Source organism: Typopeltis vanoorti, chromosome 6 (genome assembly GCF_054136105.1).
Source record: "Typopeltis vanoorti isolate ZY-2024b chromosome 6, IOZ_Tvanoo_1.0, whole genome shotgun sequence".
In the NCBI taxonomy this organism is placed as follows: Eukaryota; Metazoa; Arthropoda; class Arachnida; order Uropygi; family Thelyphonidae; genus Typopeltis; species Typopeltis vanoorti.
In genome coordinates, this window is record NC_143554.1 from 16,978,737 (window position 1) to 16,995,894 (window position 17,158).

Here is a 17,158-nt window from a genome sequence, read left to right on the forward strand (position 1 = left end):
CCTGCGGCACACCACTAGTCACAGGCCGTCTTTTGGACTCTACTCCTGAATAAACTACTCTTTGATATCTCTTCATCAACCACCCACCTATCCATCTCACCAACCCTATATCCATTCCCATATATTGTAGTTTACGGATTAGAATTCCATGTGGTGTCCTGTCAAATGCCTTTGCAAGGTCCAGCACTATCACTGTAAACCCAATTACTCTTATCCAGTTCAGCCGTCACTGTGTTATAAAACTTGAGCAAGTTACCAAGGCATGATCTACCCTTCACAAAGCCATGCTGTCCCCCATACAGTATCTCATTTTCATCAATCCATTCCTGTGTTTTTCCCTTGACTACTTTCTCCAAAACCTTGACAACGACTCCTGATATGCTGATCGGTCGGTATTTTGCAACCGTAGTCTTGGATCCTCCTTTATGCAGTGGAACAATTTTCCCCCCTTTCCACACCTTCGGGACTAAACTAGACCCGAGACTCAGATTGAACATGGTCAAGGACACTGATAATTGTTTAGCTGCTTCACGCAAGACCTGTGCTAGTATACCATCCAATCACACAGATGTATTCATATTAAGGTTCTGTAATAGACTATTCACCTCCACTTCATTCATCACAATTCCCGTATAAACTAATGGTTCCTTCATTTTTTCAATGTCACCACCTGGATGATATACTTTTGCAAAGTGCTCACTCAGTAACTCCACTATATCGACTGATTCAGTGACCTCCTTACCATTGTCATTCCTTAAAATCATTTTGTCGTGTACAGTTTTTTCCTTGCTTGAAGCATATTGAAAGAACTGTTTGGGATTCTCTTTAGCTTGCATAGTTATTTTTCTTTCTTAATCCGCTTCTGCTTTTTTTTTACCACACTCATTACCCTTCTGGCCTGCACTTTATACCATTCATATGCCTGCAGGTCACTTCTTTCTTTAAATTCCCTCCACAGTTGTTTCTTTTTTTGCAGCTCCAGCTTAATTGTGTTATTCATCCATTTAACCCCTACTTGTTTTACTATTCGGACCCTAGGTATACAATCAGCCATAACCTCCTTGACCACTTCCCATGCTCTATTGACATCCAGTTCTTGCAGTTGTACATGCCATTGCCGTAGCACTGATCTAAGCAATCACGGTAATTTCACATATGCTGATCGGTCTTAATCGAAAATTCCACACCTTTAGCCATCTCCCAGGTCAAGACCTTATGATCATTCTCACCAATAGGTGGAAACATGGTCATATTCATTATCAAATTCTCATATGCTATTACCAGGTCAAGCACTCTCACACCCCTAGTATTTTCAATTACATGCTGTCTCAGATAGTTATCCCTTAATAATTGAATAAAATCCATTTCCTTATTCACGTGTCCTCTCCTCCTTCCAATCAATGTTACCATAGTTGAATCCCCCATAATAATTACCCTCCTTCCACTTGTTTCATCAATTTGTTTATGCATACTATCTCCACCATCTATTCCATCACCTGATCTATAGCAGCACCCAACTGTATATTTTATTCTGCCAGTCTCAATCTCACACCAAATAGCCTCAAATGAGCTCTTTTCACTATCCTGTGATGCAACTTCAGTTCTCCTTGGCTGCAGTTCATCAGCTATCATCAATAACACCCCTCCCCGCATTTTATTCTCTCTGTCCCTCCTACACACACTATAACCTACACATTCTATCCCACTAACTATATCATCTTCCGTCAGCCATGTTTCACTAATGCCAATAACCTGTGGTCAGGAAGAGTCAATCAAGGCCAAAAATTCTTCCTTCTTGTTCCTAATACTCCTGTCATTAGTATACATGAAATGCAGTGATCCCTTTGTCCTACCCCTATCTTGATGCAATATTCTAACTATTCCATTCTGATTTTTTGTCCTTAGTACTGGCTTGGGTACATTATATACATTCTTACACTCAACTGTCTCACTGATGTCCACTCCCTGGTAGTTCTAGTTTCCCTGGTTCTGCACATCCATTTTCACTTCATGCAGCAACACTTTTTCCAGTATCCGCACACCAAATCCATTCAAATGCAGGCCATCCATCTTGTATAAGTCCTTTCGCTCATCAAATTCATTCCACACGTCCACGAATTCCACACCACACCGTCTGCATAACCTGCGCATAATGTCATTTGCGATTATGACCATCCTTCTAAACTCCTCTCTGTCATACCACGACAACAGACTCACCATTCTAACTCTGTCACTCTTTTCTTTCGCTACCTTTAACAATACTTTGAGGTCCTCTCTCATAAAAAATTTAACTCCTTTCAATTCATTTGTTCCCGCCACAACTATCAATTCTTTCACCCTCTGTTTTTGCGCTCTAATACTCTCACTTGCATCCTTAAATTTCGCACCCAGTAAGTACGATATAGTTAAACTCCCATCTATCACTCCTCTTAATAACGAGTCACCATACAACACTCTTTCCTTCATTTCAGAAAACTCTCCCACTCTTACGCTTATTTTTCCTTTCAAACACTTGTTTATTTATGTTAGCGAATCACTCTGGAAAGAGTTTTGGGTGCCCTAATTTCCACTGCGCATTTTGTATCACTACGCACAACCTAGCGATCTCACTTCCTACAAATAATTCCTCTTTTTTTTTTTATCATTTAAAACATTTTCTCTCTCTCTCAGTATAGTTGCTTTCACTGTTTCTTTGATTACCGCTCTCATTGCCATCTTGTATATCGCACTTCCCTATCAAGCCACTATTTTCACTCACATTCTGGCTTTCTTCAACCATAACTGTCTCACAACCTGACACAGACTTCAACTTCTGGCTTTGCTTACACTTTCTGCACATTCTCCCACCACTATCACTTTCAATCCAAACTCCAGCCTCATTCGGGAATGCATACATCCCACACACATCACATTGGACAAACTCTCTCACATTACAGTTTTTGAACAAAGGCGTCGTATTTTTGGATGCCATTATCTTATGTCGCATTGCCGCCATGTGCTAATCTATGAAACGTATTGTTAAAATACTAAATTAAATAAAACGGAATTCACACCAAAATCACACAGACACAACAAGCTACCAAAATTAGACAATATTACGTTATGATTTAAACCTATATTCTAATTTTCACTCAAAATTATAATAAATTTAGTTTAATCCTTTATCCCACTGAGAGCAAACAAAGTTTTCACCTGAAAATATCTTCAGGACTGAATATAGTGTTGCACTATCTTACCTGGGTAAGTAGCACAACACCAAGGCAACTTGTAGCAAAGGTGGAGCAAGTTACCAACACTCCTATTCCAGTATCTCCCATAATGCAAAACACATCTCCTTGTGGATATGTATACTGTTATGCATTAAGGGATTGGCCACTACCCAGACTGAGGAGCCAGGCCCAGAGTTGGATATACCAGGCAGAAGCAGTACTAAATTTATTACAGTCTAACCTAGTAAAAAATAAACTTTCAACATCTTTCTCTAAATCCAGCGTAATTTAATAAAAAAAGGTGGCAAACCTTTTGGCAACTCCTATAGGTAAAGATGACCTTGCTACTGCTTCTGCCTGGTATCTCCAACTCTGGGCCTGGCTCCCACTGAAAAGACCTCAATAAAGGTCGAAACTAGTCTGGGTAGTGGCCAATCCTTAATGCATAACAGTATACATATCCACAAGGAGATGTGTTTTGCATTATGGGAGATACTGGGATAGGAGTGTTGGTAGCTTGCTCCACCTTTGCTACGAGTTGCCTTGGTGTTGTACTACTTACTCAGGTAAGATAGTGCAACACTATATTCAGTCCTGAAGTTTTTCAGTCCTGAGTATTTTCAGGCACAAACTTTGTTTGCTCTCACTGGGATAAAGGATTAAACTAAATTTATTACAGTCTAACCTAGTGAAAAATAAACTTTCAACTCAAAATTATACTTTGCTTTCGGGAGCTCTCTGAAAACACCACAGACCGTGTAGCCCTCTTATCCATGGAATGGGAAGTGATAAGTCATTTTGTAATTCTAGTTTTCCATCTTCTGTTGAGCATGCAATAAAATGAATGCTCAACAGAAGAAGAAGTGCTTTCTAGAGTGATCCAGAGAAAATTATGAAATTGATTATGTCACACACACACACACACACACACACACACACACACACACACACACACACACACACACACACACACACACTCACTCACTCACTCACTCACTCACACACACACACACACACACACACACACACACACACACACACACACACACACACACACACACACACACACACACACACACACAGAGTACATATTTATATGTATATATACATATTGATGATTGTGTAAAAATGTGCCCACACAAAGCAGAAGAAACATGTTACAGGGTCAAGTAGACTACCTCCAGATTCTCAACACTTGCAAAAGGTAGCCCAGCATGAACATGTTAAAAGATCATAATATCCAAACAAAATTTCATAAATGTCTCTTTTAAAAATAATACATAAATAAATAAAAATATTCAATATGAATGTGCAGTCAGATATAGTAGAAGGCATGATGGAGTTTGGCAAATAACTTTCTAAAAAGTCTGAGAGACTGGAAACTGTTTCCTAGAGTCTCAGTAATATACAAGCCCATGTCAACAAATACTAAGAAAGCAATTTCTGGCATGGGCTAGTTTTGCTGAAGAGTCAATATTTTATGAAACTCCATTTTAATGAAAAAGATGACTGATATCTCATAGCTTTAATTATTATTATTATTTTTTTTTTTGAATATCAAATCCATAAAAGGTTGAAAGACCTAAAGCACATCACTGTCGTGCATAAGTAAAACTTACTATATCATGCAATAGCAATTATTATTATTTTTTTTTTTTTGAATATCAAATCCATGAACGGTTGAAAGACCTAAAGCACATCACTGTCGTGCATAAGTAAAACTTACTATATCATGCAATAGCATTCTTACATACTACAATAGCATCGTTCATTGTCATAACAACTTAACACTTTCATGATGAACTAGAGCTATTGTGGGATGCAATTTTGCATTACTTTTGTATGATTATGAATTATATACATGCTGCTGAAGTTTATCTAATTTATAAAACTCACAGATAAGTAATATAATCACCCCTCTACTTACGTCTGGGTTCTGTTCCATCCGTCAGGACGTAAGTCGATACATTAAATCAATAGAGTTATAGAGGTTAGGGACATCTCATCAACCGTAACTGTACTGTGTGTTACTGCCACTATAAAACAGGAGAATAATCATCCAAATCTTCCTCCACAATCACATCTTCATTACCTTCCCTGTGTGAAGGACCAGGCTGTCGCTCTTCTGGTGTAGCCTTTGTTTTTATGATGAAACGTCCAATGGGCTTTGCTTATTCCTCTTCTTCTTTTCATCATAAATTTGTTCATAGCATGCAAACACATCATGTACTTTCATTTCTATTATTAAGTAGTGTTCAACATTGCGGGTCATGTCTCAAAATAGACCCCAATGTCAACATTGGGGTCCATTTTGAGAACATCGCTAACTGCAAAGAACATCTCTGCAAGACCCTTCACTGTACATTGTTGAACTACCTCTTTCTGTTTCTCTTTTCCCTCTTCCTTTTCTCGTTTTTTCTCTTCTACAACAGTTCCTCCAGTTCGACCAATCCTTCCTTGGTCAACTCTTCGGTGGGGGTGGACTTTCTATGAGTTGAATTATGTCGTCATCATTCACTTCAAGATTCAATTGTTTGCTAGGCTCACTATTACAAACTTCCAAAATCATGCACAAACCTTTTTAATGTCTTTTTCCATATGCCACTCATACATTGAGAGGTCACTTCATCCCAAGCCACAGCAATATTTTTAATAGCATGATAAATATTGAATGCGTTCCAGAATTACATGAGTCTGGTCATTTCATTCAGTAGCAGAAATGGCTGGTGAAAAAGTTCTCCATAGATAATAAGCCTTAAACACTGAAAGAATTCCCTAATCCATCGGGTAGATCAATGAAATAGTGTTTGGAGGGAGAAACATGACCTTGAAGTTGGTGAAGATCATCGCTTTAAGATGTATAAGACTGATGACCTGGAGCATTATCTAGAATTAATAAAATTTTAAATTTTACATATTCTTTTACACAATAACTTTCCATTTCACTCGCATAACAGTTAATTAAAGCATCCTCAAACAATTTTTGAGTCATCCATGACTTTTTATTGCTCCTATAATGAACTAGGAGTATGCTTGCTAATGTTTTTGAAGATTCGTGGATTCTCATTATACCATATCACAAATGGTTTCAGTTTATATCCAGCCACATTACCCATAACAGAATCATAATATGGGCATTAAGAGCTTTAAAATTAGGTATAGATTGTAGCTTTTTGTGGATGAATGTCGGCTTGGGCATTTTTTTTTCCGAAACAAGGACGTCTCATCCATATTAAATATTTGCTGGGGCAAATAATTTTCCTCTGTAATAATTTTATCCAATTTTTCCACAAACTCCTTGGCAGCTTCTAAGCACTTGCAGATTCCCATACATTTTCACATTATGAGTGCAAAATGCTGCTTGAATCTCATGAACCAACCGGAAGAAACGTTGAATTCATAGTCATAATCGGGCCCTGCTTTCTCCTTCGACATGTTGAAGAGACTTAGTGCCTTATAAGGAGCAATCACTTTTGGTTCAGGTCCTCTATGCATGATGCAAGTAGCTTCTCCATATCACCGATAGAACCTTGTCTTTGCTTCGTCACTCTCGTCGATTTAAGGGAAGCAGATCCTTTCCCAGCCTCTACGATTTTATCCTTATTTTTCAAAATGGCCGTCACTATAGAAAGAGACCATCCGAAGTCATGTGCGATCACATTGACGGGCTTACCAGCTTCATGTTGCTTTATAACTTGAAGCTTCGTTTCAAGATCAATTGCTCGCCTCTTTTTCTGTGATTCTTCACTAAGCTCTTTAATTGGGCATGCAGGGGCAATGTTGCATTGCACAAAATATAGAAATATTTAACGATAAATACACAAATAACCCATTTCTCAAACATAAAATCAACAGAAGAATGGTTGAAGACACATGCCGACTACCGAGGGAGGTTGCCACTGAATGCTTTACCTTACGCTCGCTTGCGTCTTGTTTGGAAGTATAGCCAAAAATGTTATTTCTTCCCTTATTAGATCACAGACGTATTTTCGAAAGGACATAACTCAAACAGACGTAAGTTGACAGATGACTGTAAATGCAAACTTGATTTCTTTACTAAGATCTGGCTATTAATAATAAGATATCAATGTACACAGTGAACTTTCTATATATGTAAATTATTATTATCATCACATCTCTCTATGAAGAGAGCAGACTCACTGTAGGAGATTAACTCAACCAAAAACATATTTATCATGGTCAACCTTAAAATCCTTAACACGTCAAGCATTCACAACACATTGCAGTAATGTGTTCCACTCACCTTCAATTCTCCATGTAAAAAATTGACTCTTCACACCCTTCTTCACTACACCATTACTCAACTTACAGTTGTGAATGGTGTAGATAGCTTCCTGTTCTTCCCCTCTCATATTCTATATGGGCCACTCTTTTTATAATCCTCTCTGTATTAATCCAGTAAAATTCCTTCATTACTTTAAAACATCTCTATCATATAACTTCTTTTTCTGCTTCTCCACCAAACTGCAGTTTACATGCCTTTGACCTCTCTTTCTCTCTCTCCATTTGGTCACTCATCCTTCCTTCTCACCCAATGTTTCCACAATTATATAAAGAGAAAATAAAATATGTAATATAAAAACAATTATGTTTCATGATGTATATCATCACATCATCAGAATGAATACACAACAAATAGACCATTACATGAAGTGAGAATGGAATGAAAACAAACGTTAAGAAGTACCCTCTTTCTACCATTCTCAGGACAACAATGTGATACCATTAAGAAGACATAGAACAATATATAAATACTGTAGATTGGCAGTGGAACTTATGCTGAATACCTAAAAGTGTATATATTTAAAAAAAAGTATGTGAAAATACTTATATATAAAAAATTATAATATTTGCATAAGAATTATATATATTAAAATTATTCATACAAATTAGTATTGACACTTCAGTGTTGCCATTTCCCAAATTTTAAAAATGCTGAAATATTTAAATGCACTGCAATTCAAATTAGTTTGATTCGAAAGGGCTTCATAGTATTCTTTGAAGAATCTTTAAAATTCGAAGAGTTTTGTGAAGAATTTTTGTTTGTTACTTTAGGATCCTGTGGCTAGTATATGATCAGATTGTCTTGTGTAGCAACACAAGACAATCTGGTCTTGTGTCTTACTAAGGATCCTGAGGCTAGTAGAACTCTGGTCTTGTAAAAGAAAACCAGATTTCTACTAGCCACTAACAGTTAAAAAATTCCAGTATCAAGTGATCATACAGTCCATGTAGTGAAAACAAGAAAGATGAAAGACTGCAGGAACAAGGAATCCTGATAAATTTCAAGAAAGACCAAGAGGGGAAATTCATTTAGTGGAAGGCAGGATAGAAGACATCTTGTTTACAGGTTGTCTGTTTTATGGATTGAGTTTTTTTTTTTTTTTTTAACATGTTGCTTCGTTGTTAATAGGCAATGCTTATATATTATTCCACATGTTCCTAATAGTTTCATATTACTGGCTGCAGGAAGTAGTAGAAAGTGCAGAAAGTATGCACTTTGTAATGTCTGGTTTCATTCCATTCAGGATACCCATCATGAAATAAAATTGTTTTTATATTAAATACTTTATTTATATATATATATATATATCTCCCATCCACAAAAAAGTAGTAAACAGATAGTACAAGAGTATCATGGGTGGACAGGGATTTTGATATTTTTATTTTATTTTATTAAATGTTTATTTAATTTTTACACAGTCCAGAAACCCTGCTCTACAGACCAAAACAATGAACTTTCTCAAGCCACTTCAGACCTTCAATAAGCAGGGCAACGGTCTCACACCAGATAATAAAATTTATCTCCCACCTAACGACAATCATAAACATCCACATTTATGGTGGGAATTTAACCTGCACCCTGTTGTTTGGAGAGTGGTTATTATTACCCCAAGACCTCATGGAGTCAAAGACTCATATTATTTTATTACGATTCCTGCAGTATCTTCAGGCAGGCCATTTTCTGTTTATGTATACAGTGGACAAACAAAACACTCTCATGTACTTACAAATTGTTGCAAAAGATGTGGTGAGTTGATTAAAGAGTGGTAATATTAACTCAAAATATATCTTTTTTTTTTTTTAACACAGAAATCTGGAACATGTCTGTTACCATTACAAATTACTAGTTCTAATGGCATAATTCTGAGTGTTCTGCAGTTATGAAACATGCTTAACAATTTATCAGATTTAGTCCAAAACTTCATATTTTATTTTCTATCACAACATGCATACTATTACAGATGTAGCATGTATTACAGTATATATTATGACAGTGACCAGATGTATAAATGGTGGTATCTAATATACATCACAGGCTCTTATGGCACACATCAAATGGGAAATTACAAAATTATCTGATTAATTTTACATAATTTCCTCAATATTTGAAAAAATTAATTTCTTGAAAGAAAGCCAACTATCTATCTTGGGTATTTAGAAACAAGTTTTTTTGTTCTGCTAAGTAACTGTCACTCAAAACGATTCACTTAATTTTTGTTACTGAGAACAACTAATTCATAGGCATTAATAATGTAGTCTGCCACTTCTTTGATTCCTACCATATGACGAGCTTGGGTAAACACTGTGGGTCCCATTTGGCGCATCACAGCTGCATCATTCTTCATAACCTAAAAAAAAAAAAATTACAAGTAGTTATTATTTAGCAGAATCTTAATGTTTAATCTTTTTTCATCTCACCCATACCAATCATGTCAATATCATGATTCTTTTACCAGTTACACTTCTTTTCTGTTGATACGTCATATGTTCATGCTTATCTTCAATTCTTCTACAATTTCCCTGGTTTTGGAAGAAAACAATCAGGCTCATATGAATCATTGTGCGTAGATTTGGTCGCCAGGTTTTCATGGTGATGAGGATATGTTAGAAAGGGTCCAGAGAAGATTCACAAAGGTGGTCAGTGGTCTTTGGAATGTGGAGTATGAGGACAAATTGAGAGAATGTAAATTGCAAAGCTTTGTGGATAGGAGGAGGAGAGGTGAGGGGGTGATGATTGAGAGACATATAAGCTGGTAAGGGGTTGTTATCAGGTTGATATAGAGGAGATTTTTCATAGAATGAGAGAGGGGTGTAGAACAAGAGGCAATCGCTGGAAATTGTATAAGGAGGGTGTGAGTAGGTTCTTCACATGAAGAGTGGTTGGTGAGCAGAATGCATTGCCTGTGTGTGTGTTGTAAATGTAGACACATTGAAGCAGTTTAAGGCACAGTTGGATGAGCACTGTGTGCAATAGTGTGTACTTCCATTAATGGGTCTCTGACTCCATGAAGGTCAGATTTTAATAATAATAATAACAATGGTGACCTTTTTTAATCAAATGATAATGATCCAGCTGGCACAGCAATTCATCATTTATTTCTGGTTTAAGTCAATACTGAGTACGCAGTTGGCTAAGTCCAAATGGGCTAAGTTCGAGCCCATCCTCATTTATTCTGTGTACTACATCTGGAAAATGAGGACTGGACATTAGGTCAGAAGCCCAGATTAGTTCTCTGAAGGCTATGGGGGGGCAGTCTTTTCTCAGTTATTTATGGCCTTCAAGCAATGCACCACCAAGACTGACTATAAAAAAACAACTTAATTTCATAAACTTAAAAGATCATGCATTGTATTCTCCATATGAATAAACTCCAAATTAAAATATAAAATTATATGCCAGATATCTTAATCATTATAAATATAATTGTAGAATATCTACGTATTTGCATAGGTATGGAATAAATGTTATGTTAATCCTCACCCCTTTAACTATTGTAGGTCATCTGCAAGACCTTCATCATATATGTGTTTGCAAGTAGAGATGTGCTGGAGTCGGTTCCCACCAGTTTGTGAGGACCAATAGTTCAGATGTGTCAGTGTCTGCTGGACAGGTACTTCAAATTTATGAAGGTTTACCAAATTGACTGAAAATATAATAAATATTATGCACTAACCATTGCCACTTGTACTATACTTATACAAAATGCCTTCTAGCAAACCAGTTCAAAATTAGATTTTCTCAGTGCTGCCTATGCTAAGGTTTACATGTCCACATCATTGTCGCAAATATTATGCATGCATGCACTGCAAACCAGTTGTTCGAATTTTACTAATATGGCCATATTTGCAAGTATTATCAAGCCTCCATGGAGTCAACTATCTTATTTAGGGAAATCTCATTCAAAATGTATGCAATACATACATGTATGTAAGTATCAGTGGCAATGCATGCCCATTTCGGTTGGGTGTACTATCGAGTGACTTATGCAACCTACGCTACAAAATTCATGTCAAATTGACCGTATGATTGCATTTTTATCGATGTATGAAAGTTTGAAGAGTGCATAGTGCATCAGCGCTCATCTTAATTGGTCCAATAAAATTAATTGTATGATAACTTTGAATACTTTAATTTATAATTAGCTAACTAAATCTGCATAGAGCAGGAAACAATGTGTTTGTTTCAAGATATAGTAGAAAACAATAATAAAGAAGAATTCTATATTTAGTTGATATATCTGAATTATTACTCAAAGGTATAAATATAATAGTAAATTTAGAAGAGGAACACAAGGCTTACCTCTTTTGACAACAATCATACAATCTGCAAATGCTATGCCCAAAAAGAGACATTTAGTAGATCGTCAACACTATTTCCCATTATAAATATGGGCAAAAAAGATATGTTATTTATAGAAAAATACATATTAAAAACTTGTATATATCAGTGTCCTAAACACTTCAGTTCACACTTCATGCACGCAAAACAGACGAAACTCAGAAAACAAAAACAGCAACTCGTGACAGTTAACAATGTTCAATTGGATTGGTTGACACAATAACTAATCATAGTCACCAATTTCTGGGTGCTTTTGTCTCAGTGCACACTGCTTCACCTTCTGGGTGGTTTAAAACCACTGGAACAATAAGAATTTGACCCACTTGCACCATCTGTGTGTCTGTTCAAAGGGTTTCAAGGTGTCCGTATTTGTGACCACACACACCCAGGCTATTAACGCTATTAATGCAAATGTGAGGCAATTGTTTACTCATCAAAAAGGGGAGTCTCTAACAAGAATAATGCAAAAATATAATATCGGTGATATTGCTATTCCGTGGGCATGCACCACCCACCTGAATATACACCCCTGGTAAGTAGGTATGTATGTATATATATATATATACTAGGGGGATCTGCCCCCCCCCCCCCCAGTGCCCAACCACCCGAGTTCTGGGCTGGTAAGCTGGTTCTCCATTGTTTTGAAACGTCCAACAAATTGTTGTCAGATGAAGGCAAACACATTATTGGATGTGAAACGTTTCAAATTTCGGCTTATCGGCTTAACCCAACTAAAATGCACACAGTTTCGAATGATTTCTCTCTTTTCTTCAGTGATCTCAGTCTGAAGATGCTACAGATGAAAATACACAGCCTTCTTTTATTGAGATTTCCCCTTTACTAGCAATGTACTCTCTCTCTCTCTCTCTCTCTCTCTCTCTCTCTCTTTCTTTGACCCATTTCCCTCTCCATCTTTCCTTCTCTTTCACACTAACAATCCACTTACAATGACCCCAGCAATGTGAGCCCTCATTCTGTGCCAAAAGATATCAACAGGTGAGTTCTCACAATTATGAAAATTTTGAAACAAAAAGTGTAATTTTAAAAAGCCTTCCTACTGTAATTAATGTGATGTGTGCACATTGTCTGTTTATTAAAAATACTTCATAATATCTGAAACAGTCATTAATTTATTTAAAACAGCATTTTTATTTTATTTTATGAAATCTGTGTCATTAACATCACTCAGAAAGAGAGGAAGTTGGCCACATTTTTGCTACATTAAAAACATTGACCTTCATAGGCACACATGACTTTCAGGTACACCAATTTTACAGACAGATATTGTTTTGAAAGTTTGGGTCTCCCACGATGAGTCTTAGGCAGTGGTGTAGCTAGAGCTTTTGCCGCCCAGGACGGTCCTTGAGTTTGCCGCCCCTCTCAATACACACCAAAAATACTACAAAAAGTCAAAACGATGTATAAGTTTGAAGTAAAACTTTAATTTCAACATTCTAAAATGTTATTTTTCTTGCTTTTCTGTTAGCAAAATCGTCAATGACATTGTTGAAGTCTATTTCATAGTAATGTAGGTAATTCTTAATCAATTTTATTTAGAAAAACTCCTCTCACAACTAGCAACATTTACAGCAATTTTAAGGAAAATTCGCTGTAGTATTACAATAGTTGGAACTGAGTTCTCGAGACTGTATTTTAGAATTAACTGCAAAAGTTCAAAAATGTTCATCAAAGTGCCACCCTCTCCATCCCCCCCCTCCAGCTACGCTTCTGGTCTTAGGACTCCATGGATGTGCCCGTGCAATAATAATAATGATATCAAGGTAGTAATAAAATATTATTGCTCTTTCATGTCAAATTAAATTTTATATAACTCCAAAATGGAGTTAAATGCATTTTTTCATGATATGATTCCAAAATTAAATGTGTTTTGGAATTAATATACAGTTAGTCTAATTAAAAGTTAACTACATTTTCAAATAAATGAATGCAAAATACAGTTTGTGACAGCATTTGCTTACAACCAATAATAAATACTGTTATTTCTGAAGTAATGACATTTTATCCATCTAGTTGCAGGAAGACAGTGCTAATTATATCGAAAGGTTTGACATCAGGTTTTGAAAAACTGCTTTTATTTTTATTATTTCATTATTTTTTAATGAAAATATTAGTTTTGTATCGTTTTACATGATGCCAGAGCATTATCTGTCAATTACATGTGTTCTCTAGACTCTTTTCAGTTTATGTGGGATAGAAAATGTATGTATAAGAAGGATATATTTGCCTCCTCCATATGCAATTGGCTAACTCACCTTTAGTTCAAGAGTCCTTATGAAGGCTCATCTCATATTGTACCTGGGACAGGTACAATATGAGATGAGGTCTTTCTAAGGTCTTTCTAACCAAAGGATTTCTTCTAAGCATATATATTCTAATAAATACTGAATTCATCAAAAATGAAGTAATGACCAGGGATGTGTTCAAATAATTATTATTGTTGTTTGTTGTTATGATTCGGGCCTCCATGGAGTCAAAAAGACTCACTGCGAGAGGTCAATCCTAGAAAACACAATCATACCACTCCTTGAACTCAATGACCATTTGTGCTCTCACCACTCTATCAGGCAATAAATTCCATTGGTAAACCACCCTCCATGGAAAGAAACCACTCCTCACCCTCTTGCTCACAGCTTCCTTTCGTAACTTCCAGAGATGGTCCTTGTCCTCGTTCCTTCCCCCTGTTCCACCAAGCAAAAGAAAAAAAATTCCCAGTGTCAACCCTACAACTACCTCTCAACAGTTTAAAAGTCTCAATCATATCACCTCTCCTATCTACCAAACTCTGCAGTCTACATTCCCTCAGACTGTTTTCATAACTAACACTGTACAGTCCTGATACCATCTTTATTATCCACCTCTGCACCCTTTCTGTAGTTAATTTATCCTGTTCAAATCCTGGGAACCAAATTTGAGAACAATAGAACAAGTCTAATCAGGGCTTTATACAATGGAATGATAACTCTTATCTCTCATCCTTCATGAGAGATGAGTCACCTTCACTGGGTTATCTTCTCCACTCTTTGCAATATGTTCCCTGAATTTCAGGTTTCTATCAATCATCACCTCAAGATCCCTTGCCTCTCCTACTTCCTCCAACAGAGTATGCAGCCTCCCTCCCATCAGTGTATCCCAAACTTCAAGACTTTACATTTAGCTGTATTAAACTGATACCCCATTCATCTGCCCAGTTTATTCAAATCCTCTAGCAGGGCCACCACATCGATACTAGTACTAATAACCCTTCCCAGCTTCACATCATCTGCAAACAACTGAATATCCCCTTACAATCCACTGTTCACATATAACCCATCTACCAAGTTTGGATTTCTTAATATATTTGTTTACTGAGTTGTTGTGACTTTGTTTTGTTTGTTTTATTGCTAGCTAAGTGATATAGTGAAAGAAAAAACACGTACTTCTTTTCATTAGGTAATTCTGATGTAAAATATTGAATGTTTTGAAATGTTTTGAGAATGTTATTGTTTTAGTAATATGGGTGACTATGAGATAGCAGCAAAGATTGCAAAAACTTTTGGACGAACTGATGTCCGAAGAAGAAGACATCCTTTCGAGGGCTCATCTGATGATGCAGAGTACTAGCCAAGTGAAGCAGGTGGCTCATCAACTTCAGATAGTGAAAGACCACTCTTGAAAAAGAAAAAAAACACTGCCAGACATTCCTCCTGTTTTTCCATCTTGTTCCTTATCCACAAACTATTTTACAGACAACCACATCACAGAAGCCATCGAGAATGTTATGAGTAATTTCTACCTAAATGATTCCCCAGAAAAAGAAAATGAAGATGATTACCCTCTATGGCATGGGACAAAGTAACGGGAAGGTATTTGAAGGAATTTCCATTCGAAGGTGAAAATGCAGGAATACTTGTTGAAAATATTTTTTGAAAAAATGTTTGAAAAGTCACTCATTGATTTTTATAAACTGTCCTTAGATGATTATTTGTTGGAACTCATGATCAATGAAACTAATTGTTATGCTTCTCAGAAAATAAATGTCAGTTGTTTGCCCAGTGCGAGAAACAACAAATGGAAAGATACCAAAATACAGGAAATGAAGACTTTCATTGGATTGCAGCTTTGGATGGGTCTTTTCCATTTGCCTCACCTGTCTGACTATTGGTCGAAACAAATAATGTATTTAAATAAAATTAGTAATGTCATGTCACAAAATCATTTCAAGCTGCTGCTATCAAACTAGCATTTTTCGAATAATGAAAATGCAGATGTTTCCAATAGACTGTATAAGCTCACACCACTAATTGAATCTTTGAGAGCTAATTTCAAACATTATTTCACACCCAGGGAACGAGTCTGTATAGACGAGACGTTGGTCCCTTTTCGAGGCAGGATAACATTCCTGCAATACATAAAAAACAAATGACATAAATTCGGAGTCAAACTATTCATGTTATGCGTCGAAGGTGGCTATACCTATGACTTCAGAATTTATTGCGGGAAAGAGAAAAATTTGACAAATGCCAATGAAAATGTCCCAACTGCTGTTATGAAATTATGCAACCCACTGCTGGATTGTGGCAGAACAGTTTACGTAGACAATTATTACACGAGTGTAGATCTCGCCCATAAGTTACTTGAAAGAAAAACACACCTTGTCGGTACCTTGAGGAAAAACAGGAAAAACAACCCAGGAGAAGTAATAAAAAAAAAAAAACTAAGAAAAGGTGAATGTATCTGTATGGAGAACAATACAGGAATTGTAGTCATGAAGTGGCATAAAAACGTGATGTCCTAACTCTTTGTACAAAGCATGTTGGTCAGATGATAATGGTCAGCTCTGGTCGAAATTCTGAAGAAAATAAGCCTGATGCCGTCATAGATTATAACAAATCTAAGACTTTCATAAATTTATCACCAGATCAACTCTTACTCAACAAGTTTGAGAAAGGGTATCAAATGGTACAGAAAAATTGCCGTCAACATGCTTCTAGGGTCATCTGTCATAAACTCTTATTTCCTCTATAAAGATGTGTCTGGTAGAAACATATCAATAACTGCTTTTAGAGAGCAAGTGGCCAAATCTTTGTTAGGTCTGTCTAAAAATAATCAAGAACATCAATCCCAGAAGATGAATAAACATATGTTGGCAGATATGGGTACATCCAACAGGTGAAGATGTGTTGTATGCTATAACAAAATATCAACAGAAAGTGGCAGAAATGTTGCAGCTACGAAAGCATCAACTTCTCAGTGGAAATGTGACCAGTGTGAAAAATATTAATGTGTGACATGCTTTTGCAAAGCC

The 17,158-nt window shown here is 36.4% G+C and overlaps 1 protein-coding gene across 2 annotated transcripts in view; it reads right to left on the reverse strand.

The window, feature by feature from the left end:
- Positions 1-9,421: 9,421 nt before the first annotated feature.
- The window catches only part of LOC150105312 (uncharacterized), a 121,459-nt gene continuing 113,722 nt past the window's right edge, over positions 9,422-17,158 (reverse strand). For both annotated transcript variants that reach the window (XM_090394689.1, XM_090394690.1), the window contains exon 7: positions 9,422-9,862. In XM_090394689.1, coding sequence (XP_090250815.1) covers positions 9,722-9,862 — 141 coding nt within the window. In that variant the 3' untranslated portion in view covers positions 9,422-9,721. The remainder of the gene's footprint in view (positions 9,863-17,158) is intronic.